Source organism: Enhydra lutris, unplaced genomic scaffold (genome assembly GCF_002288905.1).
Source record: "Enhydra lutris kenyoni isolate GAN:26980312 unplaced genomic scaffold, ASM228890v2 scaffoldscaffold73, whole genome shotgun sequence".
NCBI classification, from domain to species: Eukaryota; Metazoa; Chordata; class Mammalia; order Carnivora; family Mustelidae; genus Enhydra; species Enhydra lutris.
Window position 1 is genome coordinate 1,672,180 of NW_019154157.1, and position 26,236 is coordinate 1,698,415.

The 26,236-nt window shown below is 39.9% G+C and overlaps 1 protein-coding gene across 3 annotated transcripts in view; it reads left to right on the forward strand.

The window, feature by feature from the left end:
• Window positions 1-26,236, forward strand: part of LOC111160089 (proline rich 14 like) — a 54,975-nt gene that overhangs the window by 22,473 nt on the left and 6,266 nt on the right. For all 3 annotated transcript variants that reach the window (XM_022522920.1, XM_022522918.1, XM_022522919.1), the window contains 4 exons: window positions 7,570-12,751; window positions 16,732-16,803; window positions 17,457-17,628; window positions 18,205-18,311. In XM_022522920.1, coding sequence (XP_022378628.1) covers window positions 7,570-12,751; window positions 16,732-16,803; window positions 17,457-17,628; window positions 18,205-18,311 — 5,533 coding nt within the window. The remainder of the gene's footprint in view (window positions 1-7,569; window positions 12,752-16,731; window positions 16,804-17,456; window positions 17,629-18,204; window positions 18,312-26,236) is intronic.

The window sequence follows — 26,236 nt, forward strand, 5'->3', positions numbered from 1 at the left end:
GAAAGCTGAGACCCAAAGAAAGAGAGTGCTGAGCCAAGATTTTCTCCTCAGGCTGAAAATAATCATATGTAACTTTAGAGAGGACTCTGTGTATGTATTATGCAATTAAAGTTAAAAATACGGAGTAATCAAAACCACAAAAAAAGGAAAATATAGCAAGTATGTTTAATTATATGAACATTTTGTTACTATGATAAAACATCATATTTGACTCTCTGCTTCTTGGCAGCCCAGACAGAAAAGGAAGCACAAATTGTCCTTATGAGAAAGGGCACTTGTCCCAGTTTATCACCCTGCTTCGTGCTGCTGGAGATTTCCTCTGTGGCTCAAAGGCTTGGCTGTCCAGTATAGATTAAAACTCTGAAGATGAGAAATGTCCTTTTGTACATGTCTCACCCAGTTCCTAGGGCCTTACTTGGGACCATTTTAGCTGCCCTCCCACCCCCCACCTCAAATATCTTTTCAGGAGGGCTCCAGTATTGCTGTATTGAGTCTTTGGTATATTTGGTATATTTTCACCCACATCTTATCACAAGTTTAGCATCTGTTTATTGAACGACACTTTCACTTAACAACTGAACTGACCTTTAAACAGAATTAGGGGGTGCCTGACTGGTTTATTTGGTAGTGCATACAGCTCTTGATCTCAGGGTCATGAGTTTGAGCCCCATGTTGGACATAGAGATTAATTAATGAAGATAAATAAATTAAAAAATAAACAAAAAAAAATGGGTGCCTGGCTGACTTGGTTGGTAGAGTAAGTAACTCTTGATCTCGGGGTTGTAGGTTCGATCCCCACGTTGGGTGTAGAGATTACTTAAAAAAATAAAAATCTTAAAAAAATAAATAAAAATCTTGGGAAAAAAATAAAAACAAACAAAAACAAGAGAAGAAAAGAGAATTCTTTTCAGTGAGGAAATCTGCCTTCTCAGACTTACCTGGTTACTGTCCACGAAAAAATCTGGTCTACATTGGACATGGATAAGATGAGCTCTTCTGAAAAGTACTCACAGATAAACTGCTTTGTGGCATTTTTCTTCCTGAGCTAACACCATTCTTTAATGACTTAAATTGGGGAAATGGTTTATTTTTCTTTCCCCAAAGTCATGTGCAGGGTTCTCAGTTTTAGATGGAGGAACTTGAAAAAAAGATTTTAGATGGAGGATGGAGGAACTTGAAAACAGCAGCTCTACTAGAGTTTTTAGTAGCAGTGACCTAGAGTGCCTGACTGTGGTGTGTTCATCCATTTAGTCCCCAAAGAGCCACCCAAGGTGTCCCTTTGTTGCACAGGAGGAAACAGGCTCCGCCCAACCAATCATACAAGGCAGAAAGGAAGTTCTATGAAGGCAGGTCTGTGAAAGAAATGAACACACAGGCTGCCACCACGGATTTCAATTAAACAAGTGTACATGCTGTACTGTCATGTGGCCAGCATCTCAGCTCACTTTGCCAGGTTTAAAGTAAAGCATCTGGCAACCTGTCATTTACTATTTCTTGGAGATTTAGTGGTGCATTGCCTCTGGGGTCCCCAGCTGCAGAATTTTCACTCTGCCCCAGATCCTGGTCCCACACATTTTAGATGTAGATCTTCCTGATAAAAACTAGTATACCCTTCCTACTTTTGTTTTAAATGTTTGCTCTATTCAGTTTTGCTTATTCTGAATGAGGGCACCTCAGAGGTTAGGGCTGTGTGAATTATAGATTTGCTGAGGAATGAATTTGGGTCCCCTGCACGGAGGTGTTCAGCAAGAGAACCTAAGGCTGCCACACTCCCCTTGGTGTGTTGTTCTTCCTTCTCTAAGTAAATGTCCCATTCACAGTACTTCCAAGTTAGTGTGGTATTCAGAATTTTTAGGTTCTTTACAGTCATGTCTGCTGTGACTTAGGTAGGTAAAATTAGAACAAGCTTAATGCTTTAAAAGGACATTTGTGTTAACCAAAAGTCATCTTTAATTGGTAGGATGTTATCTTGCAGATCATTCCTTATTTCTTGATTGCTGTAGGGCAGGCCTGTGAAAAATGGCCATGGTGGAGCAGTGATGGATGTTGGTTGAGGGACCATTTCACAAAGGGAGGGTGTCCTCCTGTCAGGCACTCTGCTGCCTCTCCCTTTCTACCAGTGTGGCTTTTCTAATGGGCTTTTTCACCATAATTCTGTTTAGTATTTTATAGAATTGACATTATCAAGTTTTTGTTTGTTTGTTTCTGTTGTGGTTCCCCGTGACAGGCTTGGTTTGCGAAGTTTATGACTTAATTCCCAGAGTAGCAGTCTCCATGAAGGCTTATTTGGGCATTCTCTGAAGTAGGAGAGTCATAAGAAATAGGAAAAGCATTTGAGGGAATACATGATGATGCAGAGGTAAAAGCAGTCAAGGAGGGAAAAGATACCTTATATAATTTTTGGAACTAGATAGTTTGAACTATTTAAAAGAATTCAAGTTGAAACTATCTTTCAAAGCCCTCTATTGAAACTATCTTTCAAAGCCCTCTATGTCTGTCATACGTTTCAGTTAAGCATTTTAAGTAGATGGAAAGAACCCTATCAATAAACTTCTTATGCTTTATATTCATCTAGATTCTTGGAGTTTATTGATTCTTTTAAAAAAAAAAAAATATATATATATATATATAATTTGGAAAGAATATTTCCTGTTTATATTCCCTATTTATGTCATTGGTCATTGTCCTCCTACAATTTATATTTTAGTGGGGGGAAAGTTGAAAAATCAGCCAGTACCACTCCCATTTAATAGACAACAATGAAAGAAGTACAGACCTTTAGGGAACTGAAAATTTTTTTTTACTTTTTTTTTTTTTTTTTTTTTTTTTAAGATTAAGGTGTAGGAGCCCTTGGGTGGTTCATTCAGTTAAGTGTCTGCCTTCGGTTCAGGTCATAATCCGAGAGTTCTGGGATCAAGCCCTGCATCAGGCTTCCTGCTCAGTGAGGAGCCTGCTTTCTCCTCTCCCTCTACCACTTCTCCTGCTTGTATTTTTTCGCCCTCTGTCAAATAGATAAATAAAATTGTTTTTAAAAATTAAGGTATAACTTAACCTACACTAAAATTCACCCTTTTGTGTGTGTGTGTGTACAGCCCTGTGAGTTTTGACAAACACAGTTGTGTGACTCACCACCATCAAGATACAGAACATTTCCATCACCCCAGTGATTTCTCGCATTTCTTTTATAGTGGCATCCCTCTGGCCAGCCTCAGTCATTAGCAGCCACTGATCTTTTTCTGCCCGTATAGTTTTATGTTTCCCAAAATGTCCCTAAATGTAATCATAGAGGAGAAGACTTTGAGTCTGGCTTCTTTCATTTAGCATAGTGCGTTCTAGATTCATCCCTACAGCTATGTGTATCAGTACTTCATTGCTTCTTCTTGCTGAAGAGTATGTTGTTGTCTGGTTGTATCACAGCTTGTTTATTTCCCATTGAGGGAAATTTGAGTTTCCAGTTTGGGCAGTTAGGAATAAATCTGCAGTGAACGCTTGTGTACGAGGTTTTGTGTGAACATGAGTTGTCATTTCACCTGGGCAAATACCTAGGCGTGACACTGCTGGGTCACTTGGAAAGTGTGTTTATTTTATGAGAAACTGACAGTTTTCCAGAGTGGTTGTACCCTTTGGGACCAATAGTATATGAGTTCCAGTTAAGGAGTTGAATCCTTTTTCTTTTTCTTTTTTCTTTTTAATTTTATTTATTTATTTGACAGACAGAGATCCTAGGTAGGCAGAGAGGCAAGCATAGAGAGAGGTGGGGGAAACAGGCTTGCTGCCGAGCAGAGAGCCCGATGTGGGGCTCGATCCCAGGACCCTGGGATCATGACCCCAGCCAAAGGCAGAGGCTTTAACCACTGAGCCACCCAGGTGCCCCAATAAATAAATCTTTTTAAAAAAGAGTTGGATATATATCAGCTGGCTTAACCAACTGAGCCACCCAGGTTCCCCGAGATTTTAGTTTTGATGAAGTCCAGTTTACCAGTCTTCTTTTTATCACTGTTTCAGTATCTTAGCTAAGAAATCATTACCAAAATCATGAAAATTTACTCTTGTGTTTTCTTGTAAGGCTTTTATACTCTCAGTTCTTATATTAAGGTCTCTGATCTACTTTGAGGTAATTTTTTTGTATGGCATGAGACAGCGTCCATATGTATTCATTTGCATGTGGATGTCCAGTTGTCCTGGCACCATTTGTTGAAAAGCCGTTCTTCTTGGTCTCTTTGTCAAAAATCAGTCGACTGGCTATAAATGTTTGAGTTTCTTTCTGGATTCTCAGTTCCAATTTCCTTGCTCTTCATTAAATCCATCCTGTGTCAGTGCCACACTATCTCTATTACTGCAACTTTGTTTTTGAAATCAGGAAGTGTGAGTCTACCATCTTTGTTCTTTCTCTTTCTTTCTTTCTTTCTTTCTTTTTTTTTTTTTTTAAGATTTTATTTATTTGACAGAGGGAGTACAAGCAGGGGGAGTGGGAGAGGGAGAAGCAGGCTTCCCTCCGAGCAGGGAGCCCAATGCGGAACTTGATCCCAGAACCCTGGGATCATGACCTGACCCGAAGGCAGACACTTAATGACTGAGCCACCCAGGTACCCCATCTTTGTTCTTTTTCAAGAGCATTTCAGTTGTTATGTGTCCCTTGCATTTTCATTTGAGTTTTAGGATTAGTTTGTCAGTTTCTGCAAATGTAAGCACTTTTTAAATGGATAATAACCATTTAATAAAACAACAAATCTAGGGCCTTCAGCTGAGGTCATGAAATCCCAATGCTTGTAAAAACAGGCCCGGACTGGGGCACCTGAGTGGCTCAGTTGGTTAAGCAGCTGCCTTCAACTCAGGTCATGATCCAAGGGTCCAGGGATCTAAGCCTGCATTGGGCTCTTGCCTCCAGGCTTGTGCTCTTGCTGTCTCTGTCTCTGTCAAATAAATAAATACAATAAAATCTTTAAAAATAAATAAATAAAAATAGACCCATACCTCACAAAATACATGTTTTACCCTCCAGTATACCTAAATACTGCTTTTTAATATACCACATTTTCTTTATCCATTCATTCATTAATGGATACTTAAGGTTGTTTCCGTGTCTCACCCACCATAAATAATGCTGGAATGAACATGGGGGTGCAGATATCTTTTCAGAATAGTGATTTCATTTCCTTTAGATATATACCCAGAAATGGAGTTGCTGGATGGAGTATATCTAATACTTTGAACAGCTTCCCTAACCTTCTTATTCTTCATTCAGACAACATATGTTATGTACCTGCTATGTGCCAAGGTCAGTGTTGGGTACTCAGTCCACAGTGATCATTAAGGTCCTGTTTCTGCCCTCAGATAGCTCCAGTCTCACAGAGGTGATATATTAAACAAATATTTGAGAAACAGTATCACTGAGGTTTTAGTAGAGATCCTGTACAAGGGAGTGGAAACCCAAAGGAGTTCCTAGCTCTAACCAAGTGTGAACTCTGGCACTTGACTCACCTTTACAAGTCCTGCAAGGGGATACCATCTTTCTCCCCATATTAAAGGAGAGGACTGGGTCAGTGTTCCATAGCCTTTAGAGAACTTTCTAATAAACATAATTGCCTCAAACTCTCCTTTAAAATTCTTTGACATTTCCAAGTCAACGTGGTTAATTATAATCAAGTAAAAGACTGGTAGAGTATCCTTTTGCTTTCAAGCTGTATGCAACCCCTGTTTCCCAGCCTTCAGTGTTAATACCACCTGGGAAGCAGCTGTTCCCCTGCTTCCCCCTAAGATTCTTAGCTAAGTTGATAACAGGTGTTCTTCTAGCAGGTAAGGGCTCTGAGGTGGAATCTTGCCTTAAGTGCCTTGCACAGTAGTGAATAGATTGGAGATGGGTGAAGAGTTTTGCAGTTTTCCTGAGCAGATAAAACGAAGGATTTGACTAGGATGGTGCTAGACCAGCGTGGAAAGGACCGGAGTTTACAGGAATGGCTTAATGTCATACTGTCCAGTGAAGAGATACACTAAACCATTTGGGGTAAATGCACTTAGAAATTCATGAATAGGTAGGGTTATCTGCTATGATGTGGAAAGTAAGCTAGTTTCAAAAAGATAAATACTGTGTTGGCCATTAGGATTTCAAGGCCATAATACATCAATAATTGGAATTTGTGCAGGCTTGTGGAATCCAGTATGTATTTATCCATCTAGTATTTGTTGACTCCCAGTATTTTTAAACACTGTGTCCTGTCCTAGCATAGTTATTAAGTTTATCATTTTAACTGTTCTCAGGTCCAGTAAGATAAGAAAGAAAGCAGAACAAAGGAAAAGCACTTTTTCTTTAAATGGCAGGCACTGTACCAGGTGGTGTTTTACATGTATTGTTTAATTTAATCCTCAAAGTAGCACTGAGGTAAGTGTATTTCATACCCTCTTTTTCAGAGGAGGAAACTGAAACAGAGAGGTAAGTAAGATCACAAAGCCCACCTGCCTTCAGAGTTGCTGTTCTTTCTCTCAGAATTGCTGCTCTCAGTACCAGTAGAGAAATGGATAGGGAGGCTCTAGAAAGACAGTATTCATAGCATTTGTTGATTTGACCTAACTATTCATTTATTAATTCCCAGATTTATTGAATGCTATTTTGTACTGGGTATTATGCTGGGCAATAGGGAAAGGAAGAGACCAAGACAAACATGATCCTTACTTATGGAGTTTATATTCTAGTGAGAATTAGATCTTTAGGTTGATTTGGTTTTAGCTTTATCTGTTGAGTGCTCGTATTTTGTTATATATATGTGTGCATGCAAATATACATATACATATATGCACATGTATGAATATATCTGTGTTTTCTAAAAAAGTAAGGATGAAAAACTTTTTGTATATTAACAAGTTTGGGGAACTTGTTTATACTGCGTCTTTTACCTAGGATTTCAGGGACACTGTATAGTAATACTTCTTTATGAATTGCATTTACCTTCTGCTTAAAAAGGTTTTTTGTTTTTTAATGTTTCATAATAGAAAATTTTTAATTTATTGAAAAGTGGCGAATATACTAAACCCACATGTATCTGTCACTCAGCTTCATAACTAGTCTTGTAGGGAAGCAGTTACTCTAAGTAATTCAGTTCAAAACTAATATTCAACTTATACATTTATCTTTTACATAAGTTTTGTGTAAAACTGTTCTTTTACTAAGAGGTAATTTATTTATGACTCAGTATTATTCAAGTAATAAGAAGATGCTCATTGAATAATGAGATGTTGTATTGTGGGTCTGCTTTATTAATGTTTTAAAATGGAAGCTTCTTAAGACTCCGGATTACATGTATGTCTCCATATTCAATTGTCCAGCTAAGTAAGTACATTTAAATAAGTAATACTTAGAGAAAGGCAGTTGTTCAAAATTAGGTGAGTATACTTTTGGCCCTGTGTCGTATTTTGCATAAAAGAACAAAACCAGTGGTACAATGCACTAATTTTATAATTTGCTTTTTGAGTTGGGTCTTTTTTGTTGCTATTGGTCACATAATTAAATTTATGAATGTGTAGCTAAGTTTTTTTTTAATTGCATACTGATTTGGATTTATTTCTCTCGTACAGAAGGAAATGTACAAATTACAACTGGAACTCTTCTAAAATCTACTGAAGTACAAGGTATAAAGGTCAATGGTACTAAGACGGATTATAATGAAGGACACAAGAATGGCAATGTGAGTAAAGGTCTCTCAGCTGGGTGCAGCGAATACCCAGAAATAGACAAAATCATGGCCAGTGGTGAGGTTTCAGAAACCAGCACATTAGTTTCCCTAGAGCCTTTAACCTTTGTGGACCCTGGATTAACAGAAGCAACTTCTAAAGAAAAAGAATGTGAAGAATTAAAAACTTGTCCTTCTTGGTTGTCATTGTTACCAGGGAGCAGTGCCATTTCCAAAGTGGACAGTGGGAAGGAAGAGGTGTGTAAGTTAAACCTTGTCTGTGAAGCAGATGACAATCACCAACAGATTCTCAGCCACCATAATGAAAAACACAGTTCTGCCCATGGCAGTCCCAAAGCCACAAGAAATGTAGTTGTTACAGAACCCTTAGGAGAAAACTCTGGCATTTCCTATTTCTCTTCAAGTTTGTCTGGTTCACAATCCAGAACACCATCCTTAGAAACATGTGGTTTTAAAGGTGATGGCTTGCCAAAGGGATCTGCTGAAAAGACAGGCAGTTCCTGTTTTGTTGGGGACGATCAAAGCAAGAACGTGGCTACTAGAGAAGAAAATGAACAGTTTTTGATCCCCAGGAGTGAAAGAGGGGAACTCTTTCTTGTTAATGCCAGGCAACCAGAAGAGGGTGCTAGCAGTCATTGTCCTGGTGAAAAAGAGACTGTTGCCTCCCCCAAAGAGAATATCCATGGTAACTCTTGTGTTCAAGGCAGTATCCAGACAGACAGCTCTAGTTCTTCAATGCCCGGTTCTTTCACTGAAGCCACGGAACAAATGTTTAAAAAAAATGATCTGAAAATCACTCTAGACATTCAAGATAGCTTGAAAAACCATGAGGACCATAGAGAAACTTCTACTGATATGAGCCATTTAGGCAAACACTCTGAAGAGAACAGCTTTTCCTCCTTAATGCCGACTAAAGAGCCAGAACAGACAACCACTATAGAGCCCAGTATGATAACAGAAAAGATTTACAGTAAAGACTCTAACTCATTCCGCTCCCAGAGAAATCTGGAAGGTGACACCCAGTTAAGTGAAGCATCATATAATGAATTTCTGATTGAAAGAAAATCCCTTGTGAGTTTAATGCGTGAGGACCAGATAAGTCCTGTGAATGAGGTGTCAAAACCCAAGAAAGATACTGCTCAGTTACCACCATCCCTAGAATTTGATTACAAACCCAAGTCAGAACAAGCTATACAGACCGCACAGGACGATAGTTCACATTTAGATGAACAGAACATTGCCTGTGAGATTAATGAACTTCCTTGTACCAACGAACTGGTTGTAAACAAAATAGAAAGTGAATGTGTTTTAAATCAAGTGCCCCTTAATTCTCAAGACCACGCTAAGTTGCCAGCTCGAAAAAAGATGCCTTTAGCAACAAGCGAGGATTCCCAACAGAGCCATCACCCTCCATTAGAGGATGGAGCAGATGTCATTGCTGATACCCAAACCATTTCCATGAAGACAAAAATGAAAGATGTCTCTCCATCAGGTGACAAAACCTGTGGTGCCTCTTCAAACAACCCCACCTTAAACATCAAACCAGGAAGCCTAGAAAGAAAAAAAGTGACTGATTCTGGAATAGTCGATCTACATTCCAGACTTCCCTCAAGGAAGAAAGAAGCAGCAGGCTTGCCTCAAGAGGTCACTGTTATGGAATGTCAAAGTGTTCAATCTCAGGATCTCTCTAGCTGTCCTCGTGTAAGTAAAAATGCACAAGAAAAGAGTATGTGTTCTTGTGCTGCTTTTGAGTCCCGCAGAATCATCACAAAAGTTGAAAACTCTTTGATAACCAAGTGTGAAGATGCATTTCAGCTCAGCAGTCACCACTCGCAAGGAAGAGAAGACTCCACAGAAAGTAGCACCCACAAAGTGAGTTATACTTCGGAGGGAAGTGAACTTTCTGGGGAAGAAACTAAAGGAGATAAGATGAGAAACAGAATGGCAGCAGGCATGTTAAATAGTGAAGCTTTAGACAAGGCCATTCCCCCCACTAGTCACACCCAGCCCAGTGAGGAATGGCTAGAAGGAAAGGAACAGGATGTACCTAAAGAGACTGTGTTTTGCAAGTATAACATCTCTGACTGTGCCACACCAGGACTAAACATACCTGCAAACATTCCAAGCCCTGAAAAATTATTGGACCAATCTCTTACTATTATGTTCTCCAGTTTCAAAAACAGGAGCCAAGCAGTTGAAACTCTTGATCAGAAAGTCCTTAACTGCCAGCGTAATCTTGATGAAGTCCTTAACTGCCAGCGTAATCAAAATGGACCAGATGAATGCAAAAATGAAGATAAACCAGCTAAGGAGACACTAGATGGTGAAGAGAGAGAGACTGTCATAGCACCTAACACAGACGTAAGCCACAACCAAAAGGATCTGGTAGTTGGTTCAGCTAGTAACAACCCATTGTCCAGTGGTAGTTCAAAGAAAGGCAGTTTGAAAGGAGACTCTCAACGTATTTCTGGTAGTGAGGAGTCCGCAGATGACATGATAGACATCATCTACACGAACTGCAGTAAAAAGTCTACAGAAGGCATGTTAGACTTCAGAGCATCTAGTACTCTTGATAGTGGTGCAGGGCAAGATAGACTGATGTTACAGGAAACCTTGGTGAGTACTCTGTCTCAGAGAGGTGAACTGAATGCTGCATTTATCGGAATGATTGGCCAGGACTCAGATTTCCCAGATGCTACGTCCTCTACAGGGCAGCCTCTGGAAATTAAAAAATCATGTGAAGAGAAAGTAAGCAGATCATTAAAAGATTGTGAAATGGAAATGTGTCCAGACTCTTGTGCCCATGATACAGAGTCTGTTGCAGATCATGAACCAAATACAAGAACACTGGATAAAGTAAATGTGTCCTTAAATTATATTCATCATGAAGAGCAAGTTAAAGAAACATCTCTTAGAGAAACACAAGGAATGATTAAAGGATCAAGACTGGAAATAAATTCTGAGTTTGATAAGGACAGTACCTTTGGAATTTCCTCGAAAGAGTTGCTGTCTTCTGGATGTCCAGATGAGAACCCTGCTCCCATAGGGAGCCTGAAATCCATTGAGATAATGCCTTCGTATCTGTCTTCTCACAAAAATTCAGAAAGTAATGTTAATAGTGAAGAAACTGACCTGGAAAATCTTTTTAAACCAAAAGATGGTGAAATGCTTTGTGAAAACGTGGGGCATCACACCGTCCTGCTTGAGACGAAGGAAAGAGCACCCGGAGATGGGAATAATTCTAGTGAAGGAGTCAGAATAGACATTGGTGTGCAAAATTTGCCTTTGACAATAGAAACAGGAACTAAATTGAGAGGAGAAAAAACTGAAGAACATCGGAGGGGACCCGTGGGTCACTTAACTGTCAGCGTAGAGTCTAAGGAGATGATTACCAGAGAAGCTGGTCATGGTGATAAAATAAGAGAGACCCCCTCTAAGTCCCAGAAGATGCTTGGTGATGAAGAGCAGCAAAGGCAGAGGGCTTTGGACTACATGTTGCAGAATGAAGAGGAATGTATACATCAAAAAGAAGTACACACGATATTGGAACAATACACATCATCTAACATGTTATCAGATGAGTTGCAAGATAAGAACCAAGCTAAAGATTGCAGAGGTGGGTCCACCATGATGAAGGAAATCACCCTAGCAAAGCTGGCCCAGGGCAGCAGAGCTGCACAGTTCCAGAAGTTGGAAGATCCAAAGGAGGAAAGCTTGTGTCATCCATTAAAAAGGGCCATGGAGTCGTGCACAGGTCCTTGCCTTCATGGTGCCCCTCAGAAAGCACAAGACCCTGATTTTGCTGGGTGTGATGAAATACACGGTGCCTTTGGGAACACTTCATATCAGAAAAGAGTGCTTCCCTTAAAGAAGCAGCCCCATCGAACATGTAAGAAAGTTTCCTATCAGGAGCAAGTCAACATGGGGAAAAAAATAAGTAAAATCAGAAGCTCTGCCTTTTTCAAGAGTTCCTCTGAAACCGTCCCCACAAAAGCACACAGATTTCTCAGTTCATGTGCCGTGCCTGCACCTGCACAATTGGAACCTGAAAGAGAACCTACCAGGAGCTTAACGAGCCACATACCAAAGCAGAAGGCGACTCCATGCCATCCCTTGAGGAGCCTGAATGTTAGGAAGCCTACCAAAGAATCAGCCTTACTTAGCAAGCTGTCCATTCTTGCCTCCAAACTGGTCCCAGCCACAAAGACCCAGAAACTAAGATATCGGCGGTGTTCCTCTGAACTTCTTCCAGTGGCTAAAAGCTACAAGCGGCTCAGATACAAAAGGCTTCTGGATGGATTTTCATACAATACAATGCAGCTGAATCCCTATTTGGCAGCTGGTGGATGGGATAAGAGACCTAACAGTAAGTCCTTGACACTTTATTCACTCGAAGCCATCAAAATGAGCTTCATAGATTTGAGCAACAAGGTGCCATCACTGCTGTTTGGTTCGGGAGTTTTCCCGGTATCTTTTCACATGAAATCGGGCTCTGAGTGCATGACCGAGTCCCCAAGGACTTTTCCTGAGCACTGTGCTCCAGCCAGGCTCGCCTTAGGAGAGGCCCCCAGGTGCCTGTCTCAAACTCCCAAGTGGACCTTTTCTTTTTTCTTGTCCCACAGTTGTCCTGGGATGGCCACATTCAGGGAAGACACTGGCCTCCATGGTCAGGCATATGCCCAGGCTCCTTCACAGTCTCCAGGTCCTCTCCAAGACTATGGAGGCACTGCCATAGTCCAGACCAGAGCAGGCTGCTCTGTCCTTGGCCTTCACACACTTCTAGCACTTTGTTCTCCTGGATGTTACCGAATCTGGACAAAAAAACGGAGCTTCTCTAGTCACATGCCTACCATGCAGAGGCTCTTCATGACCCAGTTTACACAGGGCTTAAAAGGGTTAAGATCTCCAGCCTCCATAGCAGACAAGGTCTTCTGTTCTCTTCCCTACTCGGTGGGCCGAGTGCTTTCCATTTGGAGCCAGCATGGGCCTTCTGCCTGCCCCTTCGAAATCTCTACTCTTCATTCCACTCACAGCAAGCAGCAGCCAACTCTGAGCACCACGAGCAGGTAAAATCCATGTTTGCTTTTCAACCTCTGGGGAAAGTTGAGGGGGCTGGAAATGCAAGGCTATTTAGAGTTCTTGTGTCTGCATTTTCTGTTTACCTTGACAAATCTCTGCTGAGAAAATGTACCTGTAAGTCTTAAGTATTTTTACCATTCTATGTTCTGTCCATGTCATTCGCAAACCATCAGATTTTTTGAATCTCTTCTATCCATGCCCCTGCCTTGCAAAGAGCAAACACCATTACAGGTCAAAGACTTAAAAATAGTGACAAACAGGGGCGCCTGGGTGGCTCAGTGGGTTAAGCCTCTGCCTTAGGCTCAGGTCATGATCACAGGATCCTGGGATCGAGCCCTGTGTCGGGTTCTCTGCTCAGCAGGGAGCCTGCTTCACCCTTTCTCTCTGCCAGCCTCTCTGCCTACTTGTGATCTCTCTATCTTTCTGTGTCAAATAAATAAAATCTTTTAAAAAAGAAAATAGTGACAAACAATGGCTTCTAACTATATCTTACTGAAAAAGTGTTATTCAGTCAGCAACTGATTTGATGTTTGATACAGAGTCTAAAGGATACAGAGTAAGTGCTTTTTTTTTTTCTTAAGATGTTATTTATTTATTTGACACAGAGAGAGCACAGCATAGGGAACGGTAGGCAGAAGGGAAGGGAGAAGCAGGCTCCCCACTGAGCAGAGAGCCCAACGCAGGGTTCAGTCCCAAGACTCTGGGATTATGAACTGGGCTGAAAGCAGACAACTTAACCAACTGAGCCACCCAGGCACCCTCAGACTAAGTACTTCTTAAGTAAATAAACTAATTATGTAGGCATCACCAAATCTAGTTCACAAACCTTTGGATTTCTCCCTGGAGCAGAGAGGCTTCAAAGATTGATATTTACATACTATAGTTGTACAATTTATAGAATTTTAAGTGAGCCAGAGAAGAGGGGTTTGACCACTTAGAATAGTTGTAAATAATTTCACCAGTATCATTTTACCTTCTTTTTTTTTTCTTTTTTTTTTTTAGATTTCATTTATTTATTTTAGAGAGGGAGTTGGGGCAAGAGGGAGATGGAGAGAGAGAATCTCAAGCAGACTCCCTGCTGATCCCAGTCCGTACATGGGGATCAGTCCCACAACCCTGAGATCATGACCTGAGCTGAAATTGAGATTTGGACACTTAACCGACTGAGCTTCCCAGGTGCCCCTCATTTTACCTCCTTATAAAAATAAGAGGAAAAAATTTGAGAGTTAAATTCCCAAAGATCTGTCTCAGACATAATAAATCCTATTTGTAATCCTCAACAGAAACTGGACATTTTTTTAATTAGCCTTCATCGTTGCTATAATTTAAAAACTCAGCACCATCAAAGCCTTAAAATTATAAATAGCCTGGAAGAGGCCTTGTTTTTTGTGCGTCTATGCAGTCTCTTGTGCAGAATCATTCTGTGTCACTAAAATGCTATCTGGTGTATATTTCAAAGTTCCCTGAGCGTCTTAGCAGAAAACTAACTAAATCAAAGGGTTTCAGAAAAACACCCCAGAACCTGAATGTGGCTGATGGAAATTGAGAGATGAATGCTCTTCTAAGTACTTGTCTTGTAGTTAATAGGAAAATGTTCGTATAGTGTAGTCACAAAAAATACACTGCAATGAATCAAATTGTTTTATTTTTTTATTTAACTTTTTTCAAAGATTTTATTTATTTATTTGAGAGAAAGAGCGATAGCAAGAGAGAGAGAGCACAAGCAGGAGGGCAGAGGGAGAGAGAGAAGCAGACTCCGCACTGAGTAGGGAGCCTGACACGGGGCTCAATCCCAGGACCCTGAGATGGTGACCTGAGCCAAAGGCAGACTCTTAACTGACTGAGCCACCCAGGCACCCCTGACTCAGATTGTTTTAAATGATAGTGTACTCCTTTTATTTTGTCTGGTTTGTCAGTATGCCTCTGTGATCTCATAACCACACTTTGCTCTGTGTCTGACATGTAGCTTTATTTATTTATTTCTGACACACAGCTTTAAATTGTACCTTCTCTACGCTATGTTCATGCCTGAGGTTCGAATGCAGGCCAGTTCTTTGTTGTACCATGTGAAGATGTGTGGCCTTTGGCCTTTTCCTTCATCCAGAACTCTTTTCCCTCCTGACTTCTGTTTCCTGCTGTGGGATATTTTTTCTCTCCCTCCCTTCCTTTGTCTAGCATTTTACTTTGTTTTATTTTAGTTCAGTTCAAGTGTAATGTGGGGGTGGGGGCTATTTGTAGGGACTTTTCCTTCTTGTTGGTTCTAGAAGTGACTTAACATCATATGCCTTGACTTTAAGTTTAGAAGTTTGCTGTTTTTCTAAACACACTTAGAAATATTAAGCATGATAAATTGGGTAATCCAAGAAAGCAGGACTTAACAAATGTTAAATTAATTTGTTTTTGTAGGATTTTTTTTTTTTTTTTTAATTTGACAGAGAGAGAGCAAGTGCACAAGGAGGGTGAGGCAGCAGAGGGAGAGGCAGTAGCATGCTCCTGCTGAGCATGGAGCCCAATGTGGGCCTCAATCCCTGGACCCCAGGGATCATGACCCAAGCCAAAGGCAGATGCTCAACCAACTAAGCCACCCAGGCAGCCCATAGGATTTTTTTTTTTTTTTTAAGTTGTATTTAATCTACACCCAGTGTGGGGCTTGAACTCACGACCCTAAGACCAAGAGCTTGCCTGCTCTTCTGACTAGCCAGCCAGGCACCCCCATAAGATTTTATTTGAACCTTAAGCACTCAATAATATAGGTTGAATGGGCCTCTTTTTCGCTGTTTTTATAGATGACGATCTTGAGGCACATGGTTTTTTTCTAACCCAGATCAGGTTAGTGTTTCAGCTGAACTAGACCTGGACGCAGGGTCTCCTGATTTCTGATTTGGTCTGCTCCTTTTCCAGTATACACCTTGCCTCTTTCCTTTTATTAGTACCTGTCAAGGAATCCTGAATTAGTGCTAAACCTTCTAAAAATCTGAATTATCTTTATTTTCTAGATATTGAACAAATCTACTTCTAAGAGAAGATGAATTGTTTTACGGCCATACAAACACCTCGTTAATTAAACCTGTACTGTGTTCCAAATTCAGTAGAAGCTGATACAGGTTTTACTTTGAGAGGCACAAAAAGCTCTCCACCATCACGTATTGATGTGTCTATAAGTGATGAATACCATTGCTTCATTTATAAAAATAAAAGCTTAATTACAAAGGAGCTAACCCTGTTAGTGGTGTTCTTCTACATAACCATGTTTTCTGTGGAACTTGGCTTTAAAGAAAACAAGGTTTCTTCATAATCTTCTCTAAGGGTATAGAAATTAGATTTTATTTTGGGTGCCTGGGTGGCTCAGTGGGTTAATAAGCCTCTGCCTTCGGCTCAGGTCACGATCCCAGGGTCATGGGATCAAGGCCAGCATCAGACTTTCTGCTCAGCAAGGAACCTGCTTTCCTCTTTCTCTCTCTGCCTGCCTCTCTGCCTACTTGTGATCTCTCTCACTCTCTCTCTCTGTCAAATAAATAAAATCTTTTTTTAAAAAATAGATTTTATTTTAATAGCATTAATAAAGAGATGAATAATATAAGATTTTTTATCTGTGAATCGTTTTTTGAAATCTTTTGAGATATATATTTAACAACAGAAGGTGTAAGACTCAAAGTCATCCTTGTTCCCCTCCATTCTCTTACTGTCCTCTCTTTGTTACTCTCTCTATCTTCTTCCCATATAAGTTAGAAAATATCTTCCCATCAGCCTGCCTCCATTCCAGTGGTGGGCACGCAAATGTAATTCTCATAACTGGAGGCGGTTTTTCTTCTTTCTGAGTGACTGACATTTCTTGTCTTCCTGGGGCCTAATTGCATATCATGTGCCATCAGGGGTGTCAAAACCTTTGAGTACCACAGTGGCATCAAAACTTTCCTGTTGTTCCACTGCCCTAACCTGTTGCTTTTGTACTTTTGCTCCACCTCAGCCACACCATGTTACCATATGTGCCTCTTCCAGGCATGGAAGCTTCTTATAACACCAGTGGCAGTCAGATGAGGTAAGCCTCCAGCAGCACCTGGTACAGAGGGCTTGCAACGAGTGTGTGTGCATGTGTGGGAGACCAAGGAAAGAGTGAATGTGCAAGCAAACACAGCACCTGAGAGGATGTGCTGCCAGATGGTGTACATCGAGCACAGCATGATTCTGACATCTTTTCCTTCCAAACGTGATCTGAGATTCAGATGTCTTTAACCCTAAGTAGCACCTAAGGATGTGTAATCAGTACCATTTACTGAAAAAAAGTCAAAATCATTAGCCAGCTCATTAAACCACAGATTCCCTGTCAAGCTGTCTCTTGGTCATAGAGCCATCTTCATAGCCTTGATGGGATTGATCTTATCTGAGCACAGTTCTTTTGTTCAGTTCACTAAATGCCTTTTTCCTCCAAAGAGTCTGTTTCTTTTTATATTTTTCCTTATAAAACTGTTCTACACCAAGGAAAGGATTGGCCACATCCACATAATTTTTTTTAAGTATGTAGACACAGGCTGTGTCCAGAAATAACTAGAGAATCCCTTGGCTGGAAACATCATTGCTAGAAAAAGGGAAGATCTTCAACCTTAGTCTGATGTTAAGGAATTGTATTTGCCCAGGTAGAAAGCAAAACCTGTCTCATATGTTCCTTCTCCGTTTTTCTTTCCATGGTGCTAGACTAGAGCCTCCATTCCCTGCCTTGGTACCAAAGTCTTGCTTGGTAACAGACTCAGCTGTCAGCAAGCTCCTGCTTTCAGCCTCCGAGTTCCAGGTTCCTGAATTTGATGAGCTGGATAGTGTGGCAGCGTCATGCCCCCATCCACAGAGCAGCCCTCCAGAAGAGAAGGAGGTAAATGTAAAGAGCTGATAGAGTCGGGGGCAGTACTGGAAGCATCCATTGAGGTCCTCAGATCACATGATGGGTACACAGGCCCCTGGGTGTCTTTGCTTATCACTGTTAGCTTCAGCTGAGTGCTGGAGATTACCAAAGCAGGGTTTTTCTCCTTGTCCACTGAAAGCTACTCTGGATCTCTGAATCTGCATTGTTTTCCAGGTCCCTTTTTTTCGATGATAGCATTTAACAGTATTTAGAGTATTAGACCAAAGAGCTGCTTCATGCATTCAAAGATGAGTGAACAATGGTATTCTTCAATTTTGCAATCTCTCTCTGTCTCCAACAGTTAACAGGCTTTCATATTGCTAATCTCAATATCTGAGCTGAATGTACGGATTCTCTTCTAATAATATAAAGGGAGTGGTTGCTGAGAACACTGTCAGCAGGAGTAAGTAGAGCTTTGTCATAAACTATGAGTTAGAGTCATCTATAAACTGAGGAAGCAAAATCTTAGAGTGTCAAGAAAAAGGACTTTATGTATTTAAAATGTCTTACAACTTGACCGTCTTTCTTCTTAATCTTTAAAAATAGGCTGAGCCAGAGAAGAGGCCAAAGAAAGTCTCACAGATTCGTATCCGGAAAACCATTCCTAAGCCAGACCCTAATCTTACCCCTATGGGCCTTCCTCGACCCAAAAGGTGAGCTCCTTCTCTAATAAACATAGGTCCACTTTTTTTGAAAATTGTTTGGTAGAATATAATGACCTTTTAAATGGTCATATACTCTAAGCTATTTATTATACTTCTAGGAATTTATCCAAAACAGTTAATTGGTAATATAACCAGAGATTTATGTGCCAGGGATATTGTTCTGTATTCTAATCATTTTTATCAAGCTCACTATGCCAGATATTATTCTGTCCCTTTGTGTACATAGTCTGTTTGTCCCCCAGTGGTGCTGAGAGGTCAGCGCAATTGTCGCTCCCAGGTTTAGATGAGGATTCCAGGGCTCAATGTTTAAGACACCTGTTTTAGGCCATGGTGCCAGTCATGGCTCAGGCGGCTTTTCTCTCACATGGTTTTTACCTGAACCCACAGCCCAAGCTCACAACATGCTGGTGCAAATTGACAAGGGACCTAATGTCATGAGAGAAAGAAGTTGAATTTTTTTTTCTTTCTCTCTCTCTCTTTTTTATTTTAAGAAAATGCCAGATCCATGCTATGGTCTATATCATGGCCTTTAAAAACTTGGTTTCTAAAGATTTATTTTTTATGACAGAGATAATTGCTAACCCTAAAACAGGAAGTGGAAAGAAAAAACAGATTACCAAATTAGGTGTTTGGTGTACTGTACATTATACAGACACACTATGAAAATAACATTTTATAAAAGATCTCCAGAGTTACATTTTCTTGTGGTAGATTTCACTCCTTCATTTCTCACTGGCAAATAGAAGCCTAACAGTAGTCCCTTAAGTGACTCCAGGTAAGTTATTAAACCTTCCTGAACTTCAAGAATGTGTCTATAAAGTGTAGTAAGAATTCCTAACACTTAAGATTGCTGTACAGTCCAGTTGAGGAAAAAATGTGTACTGTGCCTGTTACATTGCTTCACACAACACAAATGCAATAATTATTACTATAATCATAATTGACCTACTTTTCCCACATGGTTTTGTCTTAATGTATTTTTATCTTACTGTTCTTTTATTGATCATCCTACCATATGTCTTTATAAGAGAAATTTTGAAATTTTTCAGATATCCTAGGTTGAATAGTACTTATTACTAGAATGAAATAGGATTCAAAATCAGATGTATTCTCTCTTGCATTTGTATATAGATATAAGTTCTGAAAAACCTTTTTATGATAAGTAGTTCGGAGTAGAGACAGTTAATATAGTAATGACATTCAGTCCTTTAAACTTCTTTCAAGTAATATTATTAGCCCAAAAATCACAGAGTGATCTATCATCAAATTATATTTAATGATTTATCACCTAATTTTATTGAAAGCAAAGAATTGACAAGTGCTGACTCATATAGGTTCTGTTACCAGGCATTGAAGCAGTGAGTGTTTCATTGTACAAGCAACACCAAAAAGATCTGACCAGTAAGTGTCAGATGCCCAATAATTTGTATGCTGGTCTTTCAGTTAGAGATACTTTATTTAAGTCAGTATAATGAAAGAGGTTGAAAAAATAAGATTTTTAACAAGCCTTCGTCTAAGATGCCTTTTGATAAAGTGCTTTTTATTCCCATCCTCTTTTGTCAAAAAACCTTGAAGTTACAGATTTTAGTGTAATAAATGTATGGAAAAGCCTTGACATTCAACTTTTTTTAATACACTTGACACAATGTTACATTAGTTTCCCATGTGCAGTACAGTGGTTCAACAAGACTACACATTATGCTGTGCTCACCACAGTTGTAACTCTTATCTGTCACCATACAATGCTGTTTTAATACCGTTGACTATATTCCCTGTGCTATACCTTTTATCCCTGTGACTTGTTCATTCCATAACAGGAAATCCTAATCTCCCACTCCCTTTTACCCATTTTGCACATTCCCCAACCCCATAACATATAACTAAATTGGCAAACAGTTGTTTTTATTATTCAAGCCCATCAGCCAAATCATTCTTACTCCCTAACTTTTGTTTTCCAACTCAAGTAAATGTATTAATTCACACTTAAGAAAATTATGCAAACCATTGAGAAATAAATTATGGAACATATCTTACCAGTAAAATATCTTGCATTTATATATAGATATAAGTTCTGAAAATATCCTACTTGTAAAAGCTGTAAGTCAAAATTAAAATCATATATAACAAATATATATTTATTTTAATAGCACATTATTAAAATAACATGGTAATGCTGTTTGTCATTACTGGATTTGTAATAAACTAAGGTAATGTGTAGTTAGAATAATAAATTATGACGTGAGGGGGTACTTGCGTGGCTCAATCATTAAGCATCTTCCTTCTGCTCAGGTCATGATCCCAGGGTGCTGGGATTAAGCCCCGAATTCAGCTCCCTGCTTGGCGGGAAGCCTGCTTCTCCCTCTCCCGCTCACCCTGCTTGTGTTCCCTCTCTCGCTGTGTCTCTCTCAAATAAATAAATTAAATACTTTTTTAATAAATAAATAAATAATGAAGTGTTGAGTGTGGTAAAAGCATGATACTTGCTTCAGTAAATGTGTATGCATACATGAATCAAACAATGTTATTGGACTTTTAGGAACAATTAAGAGTCATGTAAAACATCAAATAAACCTACTTATGTAAATCTTAGGACTGCTTCAATATTTAATGTAGGAGAAAATGTACTATGAAACCAACTTGCATGGCAGTATTCTGTAATTTTTGCTGCTGTTAACAGGTGTAGAAGTTACATTTTTGTTTTTAAGATTTATTTATTTATTTATTTGACAGAGATCGCAAGTAGGCAGAGAGGCAGGCAGAGAGAGAAGAGAAAGCAGGCTCCCTGCTGAGCAGAGAGCCCGATGCGCGGGGCTCGATCCCAGGACTCTGGGACCATGACCTGAGCTGAAGGCAGAGGCTTTAACCCACTGAGCCACCCAGGTGCCCCAAAGTTACAACGTTTTATAAGCTAAAATAAGATGAGGATTAAATAATCGAAATAAATTTTTCTTAACGTGATTTGTTAAGTTTATTCTTTAACTGAAGGAAATTACTTAAAATTTTTGTTTGTGGGTTTTACACACTTCATCTAATAATGTTTGATAGTCTTGGTAAACATTTCAGTGGTATATTTTAAGAAAGAAGAATTGACTGTTAAGTAGGCCCTTCTTCTTAAGGAGGCATTGTTTGATAATAATCAGGAGACACATGACGTAGGGTCACCCTGACAAACCCATTCTGCAGCATATATGAAATCTGAATATTCTGACACCAGCCAAAGTACCCTATTTCTAAAACCACTCCTCTCTTACTGGAACTATATGTGATAGGGAAATACCAATCCAATACAAGTTTACTGTGATTTCATTAATTACTGAAGGGGACTCAGCAAGATCACTGATTTGACTCATTTACTGAAGTAACATTCGGGATGGGTAGGTGCTGTTCTGAAAGAATTCGTGGGGATGGAGAAATCTGCATAAACATTCAAGGACACTTCTCAAACATATGACTAGAAGTTCTAGGAAATTAAAGATTGGGAGAGGCAACCCACGGAATGGGAGAAGATATTTGCAAATGACAGTACAGACAAAAAGTTGATATCCAGGATCTATAAAGAACTCCTCAAACTCAACACACAAAAAACAGACAATCATATAAAAAAGTTATAAAAAAAATGGGCAGAAGATATGAACAGACACTTCTCCAATGAAGACATACAAATGGCTATCAGACACATGAAAAAATGTTCATCATCACTAGCCATCAGGGAGATTCAAATTAAAACCACATTGAGATACCACCTTACACCAGTTAGAATGGCCAAAATTAGCAAGACAGGAAACAACATGTGTTGGAGAGGATGTGGAGAAAGGGGAACCCTCTTACACTGTTGGTGAGAATGCAAGTTGGTGCAGCCCCTTTGGAAAACAGTGTGGAGATTCCTCAAGAAATTAAAAATAGAGCTTCCCTATGACCCTGCCATTGCACTCCTGGGTATTTACCCCAAAGATACAGATGGAGTGAAAAGAAGGGCCATCTGTACCCCAGTGTTTATAGCAGCAATGGCCACGGTCGCCAAACTGTGGAAAGAACCAAGATCCCTTCAACGGACGAATGGATAAGGAAGATGTGGTCCATATACACTATGGAGTATTATGCCTCCATCAGAAAGGATGAATACCCAACTTTTGTAGCAACATGGGACTGGAAGAGATTATGCTGAGTGAAATAAGTCAAGCAGAGAGAGTCAGTTATCATATGGTTTCACTTATTTGTGGAGCATAACAAATAGCATGGAGGACAAGGGGAGATGGAGAGGAGAAGGGAGTTGAGGGAAATTGGAAGGGGAGGTGAACCGTGAGAGACGATGGACTCTGAAAAACAATCTGAGGGTTTTGAAGGGGCAGGGGGTGGGAGGTTGGGGGAACCAGGTGGTGGGTATTAGAGAGGGCACGTATTGCATGGAGCACTGGATGTGGTGCAAAAACAATGAATACTGTTACGCTGAAAAGAAATTAAAAAAAATAAAGATTGGGGGATAGATTCCACTAAAACAGGGTATTCATGTACTCTGTGGCATGTCTTCTGGTACACTGGTGTGAATGCCACTGGTGTAGGGTATTTAACAGCAACCTTATTTAGCTCTTGGGAGTTCATGTGTCTGTCAGTCCAACCAGACAAACTACACAGTATGTTAAATAGGGAAATGGTAAAATAAAATCTTAAACTATAATAGGAGAGTAACCACAAGATGTACAGAGAATTCTGAGGGTACCCTAAGACTGAGGACAAGTAATCAAAGAAGGACAAACTTGGAAGAGGGGACACCTCCTTAAGTTGCCGTTTAGACTTTGTTGGAGAGGGTATAGTTGTAACCCATTAGATGTCTGGGTTGCTAAGGCCAGAGCTAGGCAAGCAGGAAATAGCAACTTTGCAGGGTGCAGACAAGCTGAGGTAGGTGGGCATGCAGGGGAAGGGGATACTGCTTTGGATGGAAGTCCTGGAGCATGTGGTATTTCTTTCAGGAGGGCCACAGGAAACAGCCCTCAGGAAGTTGGAGTGCAAGCTTATAGCCTGGAGTGCCACGTATTTCCTGACATGGAAACATGTGACATGATCACCAAGCTAGGGTTGCCAGAGCACTGAAGGACTGCATGCTCTGTCCACACAGCTAGGGCTGAGCCCACTCCAGATGCCCCTCCTTGACATCCCAACAAGCACGCACAGTGATGGGGGCTGGGGGGTGTTCACCAGAACCAAGAAGAGAAGCTCCTTTCCTCCTACAGTGTTGCCCCAGTGCCCTCTTCTGCCAAAGCTTTTAGCGTCACACTTACTGTAAAGAAGAAATGCGTTGAGAGTCCAAGATTCCATTTTCACAGAGTAGGTACTAAAAGGTACATTTTGATCTACGAAGCAATAATTTGATAGCTGGTACATGCCAGTATACACCAGAAATATGAATGCAGTTCACTTGACCAAGAGACTGTCCTTTTAAGGAGAGATTTGAATAAATGGAAAAGTGGTATTTAACACAGTCACATGGAAGAATAAAGAAGCAAGAATAGAGAGGAAAATTCAGAAAAGGAGTGAAATAAGAGAGATACTAATCCTGAGAGATATTAAATATATTGTAAAGTCTCAGTAAATAAGAATGGTGTAGTGCCAGATCATAAACATACAAATTGATAAAATAGAAAGTCCAGAACTAGACACAAACACAGATTTAGTATGTGATCAAGGTGTCCCCTCAAATCAGTGGCAACTGGGTAGCCATTTTAAAAGTAATAAACCTGGGGCACCTGGGTGGCTCAGTGGGTTAAGCCGCTGCCTTCAGCTCAGGTCATGGTCTCAGGGTCCTGGGATCAAATCCCAATTCGGGCTCTCTGCTCAGCAGGGAGCCTGCTTCCCTCCCTCTCTCTCTGCCTGCCTCTCTGCCTACTTGTGATCTCTCTCTGTCAAATAAATAAATAAAATCTTGAAAAAAAAAAGTAATAAACTTGATGGGGAGTGTTGCCTGGCTGTCTGTCAGTAGAACATGCAACTTTTGTTCTCGGGGCTGTAAGTTCAAGCCACATGTTGGGTATAAAGATTACTTAAAAGTAAAATTTTGGGATCACCTGGGTGACTTAGGTCATGATCCCAAAGTCCTGGAATATTGACCCCCTTGTAGGGCTCCCTGCTCAGTGGGTAGTCTCTCTCTCCTCAATCTGCCTCTCCTCTTTCTCATGTTCTCTCTCACTCACTCTCTCTCAAAAAATAAAATCTTACAAAAATAAATAAAATCTTCAAAAAAATAATAAAGTTGAATCTGTATCTTAGACCTTTTACCAGAAGAAATTCCAAATGAATCAGATTTAAACGGAAATAAATCAGACTGTAAGAATACTTGAGGAAACCATAGGAATTTTTTTTTTTTTTTTTTTTACATAAACTCTCCCCCCAGCATGGCCCCAAGATCAAGAATCACATGCTTCACTGACTGAGCCAGCCAGGTGCCCCTGCCCATAGGAAATTTCTAACTGGAGTGACTGCCTAGAATACAAAGTCCAGAGCCGTAAAATAAAAGTCTGAGAAATATATTTCATAAAAATCTAGCACTTCTGCTAGAAAAAGAAATACCATAAACAAAGTCAAAACACAATTTGTGGGGCACCTGGGTGGCTTAGTCAGTTAAGTGCCTAACTCTGTTTCAGCCCAGGTCATGATCTTAGGTCCTAAGACTGAGCCTCGGTTACGGGCTCTGCACTTGGTGGGGAGTCTTCTTGAGACTGCACCCCCCGCCCTTTTGCACACGTATGCTCTGTCTCAAATAAAAACTTAAAAAAAAAAAATCCACAACTTCTAATTGACTAGATGGGAGGAGGCCTTTCACAATGTATACACATAACAGAGCCTCAAGATGTACACTTTAAATGTCTTACAATTTTATTTGTCAGTTATATGTCATAAAGCTGAAAAAAAAGCAGTAAAATTTAAAAATTTTAAGAAACCATGAACTCCTATCAAAAGGCTAATTTACATACATACACATGCTTGTGCATACAAACACACCAGAATTCTACAAATTGATAAGAGAAAATGAAAATCCCCACAGAAAACTGGGCAAAGGATGTGACTAGATAGACGGCCCACAGGTAAGGAAGTGAAAATAGCTCTTACCCAAATGGAACAAATGATCATAACACCACATTGCTTGTTTGGAGGGCTGTATCAGAATTAGAAATTTGCAGACCCTTTGGATATCTAGGAATTTCTGATACAGATACACTTCCATGTATAGGAAATGACGTGTATAAAACTCAACATCATAATAATGTCAGAAGACTAAGAAAAATATGGGCCTGATCAAATAATTTATGGTACATCTATTCAAAAGAACAGAATGCCATATAATCTTTCAAAAAACCAAGATGTACCATTTTAAATAATCAGTGTCTTAAGGTAATGTTGGCTAGAGCAAAAATTGTCTGTGGAATGCTGCCATTTGTATAAAACAGGAAATAGGAATTGTATTGTACTGTATTGTATAAAACAGGGAAATAGGAATTCTTAAGACTTCTGTGTTTTATATAGACCATTTCTGCAGCCATGTCCTCTATAAACATTTATAAATGAGGGATGTAATTGCTCAAAATGAGAATTTGAACCTGCCCCCCAAATGCCTGATGTTTTGTCTTTGGCTGTATATAGAGATTTGTTCTCTCTGCCTCAGAATATAAAAGTCGTTGTTACTCAAGCAGTTTGGTCACCTTAGGGATTTAATGTCCCTAGTCATTTTCTAGGCCAGAAAACAGGTGCCATCAAAAGTTGTTGCTGTATTCTGCTTAGCATTTATATCAGCACATCTCAGCCTCAAGACCACACTTTACGCAGAGAGTTTTCTCTGAAATTGCCTTCCTCCTGGTGCAAGTCATAAAAATAAATCAAGTGATGAGGGAGAGAGGACCCACCAGATGGGAAGACACTCAAAT